Source organism: Drosophila erecta, unplaced genomic scaffold (assembly GCF_003286155.1).
Source record: "Drosophila erecta strain 14021-0224.00,06,07 unplaced genomic scaffold, DereRS2 tig00000000-arrow-pilon, whole genome shotgun sequence".
NCBI lineage: Eukaryota > Metazoa > Arthropoda > Insecta > Diptera > Drosophilidae > Drosophila > Drosophila erecta.
The window spans coordinates 24,122,554-24,125,557 of NW_020825194.1; the positions used below are offsets into that span (position 1 = coordinate 24,122,554).

At 34.2% G+C, this 3,004-nt stretch overlaps 1 protein-coding gene across 1 annotated transcript; it reads left to right on the top strand.

The window, feature by feature from the left end:
- The first annotated feature begins 420 nt into the window (after nt 1-420).
- Nucleotides 421-1,278, top strand: LOC6553620. Its single transcript, XM_001979242.3, has 3 exons — nt 421-676; nt 746-922; nt 992-1,278. The coding sequence occupies exons 1-3, from the start codon at nt 422-424 to the stop codon at nt 1,160-1,162; spliced, it is 603 nt and encodes a 200-aa protein (XP_001979278.1). The 5' UTR covers nt 421; the 3' UTR covers nt 1,163-1,278.
- Nucleotides 1,279-3,004: the final 1,726 nt, after the last annotated feature.

The following is a 3,004-nucleotide window of genomic DNA, read 5'->3' on the forward strand; positions in this document are numbered from 1 at the left end:
TTTACATAATAAAGGGGAAGAAAGATTTTTAATTTATTTTCTTATTCTGGATTGGTTTTAAAAAAGTAAAATAATTGAATTGTCCTTCTTTAATACTGTAAATAGTTGTAATTTGGAACTCAATACATTAACGGTCCCTGAAACTTACATGTAGGAAAAATGAATGGGAAGTACAAATATAATTATATATTAATTGGGCATGTGCCAGCATTTTGATAGTGATTTTTATGATGATAATGATTTTATTTGGGTCTATCAACTTAAAGGCTAATTGTAAACACAAGTAGATTACTAGATTACTATAAATTATCTCCAATGTAGATTTAAATCATATGCGTGCCAAATATTAATTATTGGCATTTAGATTTCCTATAAAAGCCCCGGGTAAACGATTCAAAATCAAGCCAAAAAAAAGTGAAATATGAAGTGCGCAACATCAGTGTTATGTACGTTGCTGATTCTGTGCCAAATTATTGGTCGGTCACTTGAATTGAGCCACGATTTTGTGCCTATTAGCGAGGAAATACTTAGTAAGTGCGAGGACAAGCCGGAAATGGGCTATTTGGATGAATTTGCGGATTTTTCCCACTTCATTCGCAAAAGGAGTTCTTCTGGAATTAATATATCAGGAAACATCACAACGAAATGGGATGTAAGCCCATCGGATATCGTCGAGGTGAGGTTTTAGTGTATTTAACAAAGGCTGCATCTAAATAAACAAACTTCTTTCTAACTAATTTTTTAGGTTGATGTTACCATACTAAAGCTGGAAGGAAATAAGTGGAAACCGACAGCATTTAAAGGGAATGTTAATGATTTGTGCAAGTCCTTTTACGACAAGAACACTATTTATTATCCCTATACGACACAACACGTGGTTAACAGGAAGACAGTGAAGGAAAAATGCATTAACACTCCAGGAGTAAAGTTTTTCACCTCTTATTTTATTAAACCCCACTCAATTTATTAACATTGAAATTCTTCCGATTAGACTACATTGCTGTTGGAGCCCTTTGTCTTGAAAATATCATTCAGCTACGCAGTTCCTCTAAGTGTGGGACGCCACAAGGCCGTTCTCGTATTTTCTGCCATTGACAAAGCCGGCGTTAAGCGTCCTCGGGATACATGCCTGGAAATTGTCGGTGACATTGTAAATGCCTAATCGCAGGTACATAGTCTTGTTCCGTTGATAATTTGCTCTGAATTTGATTAATCGTAGTAATGATATCGATTTTGGTGAAGGGAATATTTTTGCGACAATATATTATTTGCAACAAATTATTAATTCATTATTATTAAACAAATATTCAAAGGAATACTAGTTTATTTATTGGGTTAGAAAAGTACTTAAATTACGTAAAAGTTGGACCTTTCTGAATCTAAGTGCGTGCCATTCGAACGTTATTTAACCTTAACTTATTGTTAATTTAAAACTTTCAGATTAAAAGTAATCAGTTAGTAATGGCATAACCGCTAGGTGGAGCACGAGTGCGATCTGTAAAGCAGTTCACTCGCTGCTAGCCGAAGCAGTCGATTTACTGCTTGCATATTTCCCTCGACTACCGGGTATCTGGTATCCATTAGTCCCTCTCGTTATACCCGTTACTCATAGAGGAAAAGAGTACCCTATATTCGTTGAAGAGCGTGTAACAGGTAGAAGGCAGCGTTCCCCCCTTTGAATCGGGATTGCTCGTCGAGTCGATCTAGCCATGTCCATCGCCCTGTCCGTATGAACGCCAAGATCTTAGGAACTAATATAGCTGCAAGGTTGTGATTAAGTATGCCGATTCTAAAACGTTACTACGTCTGCTATAAACGGTACATATCGTTAAAATTTGTGTTATTCTATAATTTTTTTATTTGTCCGGTCAATTTCTTTCGATTTCACCACCAAATTTCCCACGCCCACTCTAAAGATCACAAAGCGCCCGAAATTATAACGCCCACACCTTCAAAACATGTTTGTTTTTTTTTTTATAATTTGATTTTTAAATAACCTCTATAACCGCATAAATTGTTTTGACGTTAATATATTTCTTACCATTTTTATTGATTCTTTTGAACAGAATTTGCGAAAAATAATAATTTGATGATGGGCATAATACCTAAGCATTGATAGATCTCATGAATATACCTATATTGTATCTTGTACCTACAAGACTATGGTTTACGTAATTCTATCCTGAATCACAAATCACAGATCAGTACTTCTAGAAACACGCGAAATAACTGATGGTAATCTCATACAACTTTTAATTTGAAAGGATCTTGTAAATATTTATATTGTCCGATATATCAGATATGAAATAACCAAAGCTTCTCTATTAAATCGGCGGGCCTCAATCACAAAGCGCATTCCAAAAATAGTGGAACACGGAACGGCAAAAAGTTACTCTGCTGCAGATCCTTATATCCTTATCATTGCATATAATAAGAAATCAACGAGGAGCAAATAAAGGACAATTACATTAGAACTCCAGAAATAAGGATAAACTAATGAAAATTCGAGTTTCTAATGGGTTCGGCTATTTAGACCGTCCTAGTCGTGGAACCTTTTGTCCTGAAAATATTTATTAATTACGCAGGGACGTCACAAGGCTGTCATTTCATTTTCTGCATTCGACAAATCTGGTGCTAGGTGTCCAAAGGATATATGCATGGAAATTGTTGGAGATATAATGATTATCTGAGGGCGATTTTTCATTTGACTTTTATTAATGCTTACTCCATATTTATTATAACGAGATGTATTCAAATATTTTATTTAACATAATAAAGCTAAAAAGAATTTTTTAGTTGTTACACGTACTGAATATGAATCCGAAATATTTATGATTAGTACTTGTTATGATAGTACTTTTAAAATCGGAGACCAAAATATTTTCTTTTAACCATTAAAAAAAAAAAACAAAATAGGGATAGAATCGATTTCTTTGAATGTAAGCTTCACATCCAAAAAATACCGTTAGGAATACTAGAATTAAACTTAGCACGTGAAATAATA

Excerpts from the sequence above, each read along its gene's own strand:
- LOC6553620 (XM_001979242.3), top strand. The coding sequence starts at position 422 with ATGAAGTGCGCAACATCAGTGTTATGTACGTTGCTGATTCTGTGCCAA. Across the intron at positions 677-745 it reads GCCCATCGGATATCGTCGAG|GTTGATGTTACCATACTAAA; the intron begins GTGAGGTTTTAG and ends CTAATTTTTTAG. Across the intron at positions 923-991 it reads AATGCATTAACACTCCAGGA|ACTACATTGCTGTTGGAGCC; the intron begins GTAAAGTTTTTC and ends TCTTCCGATTAG.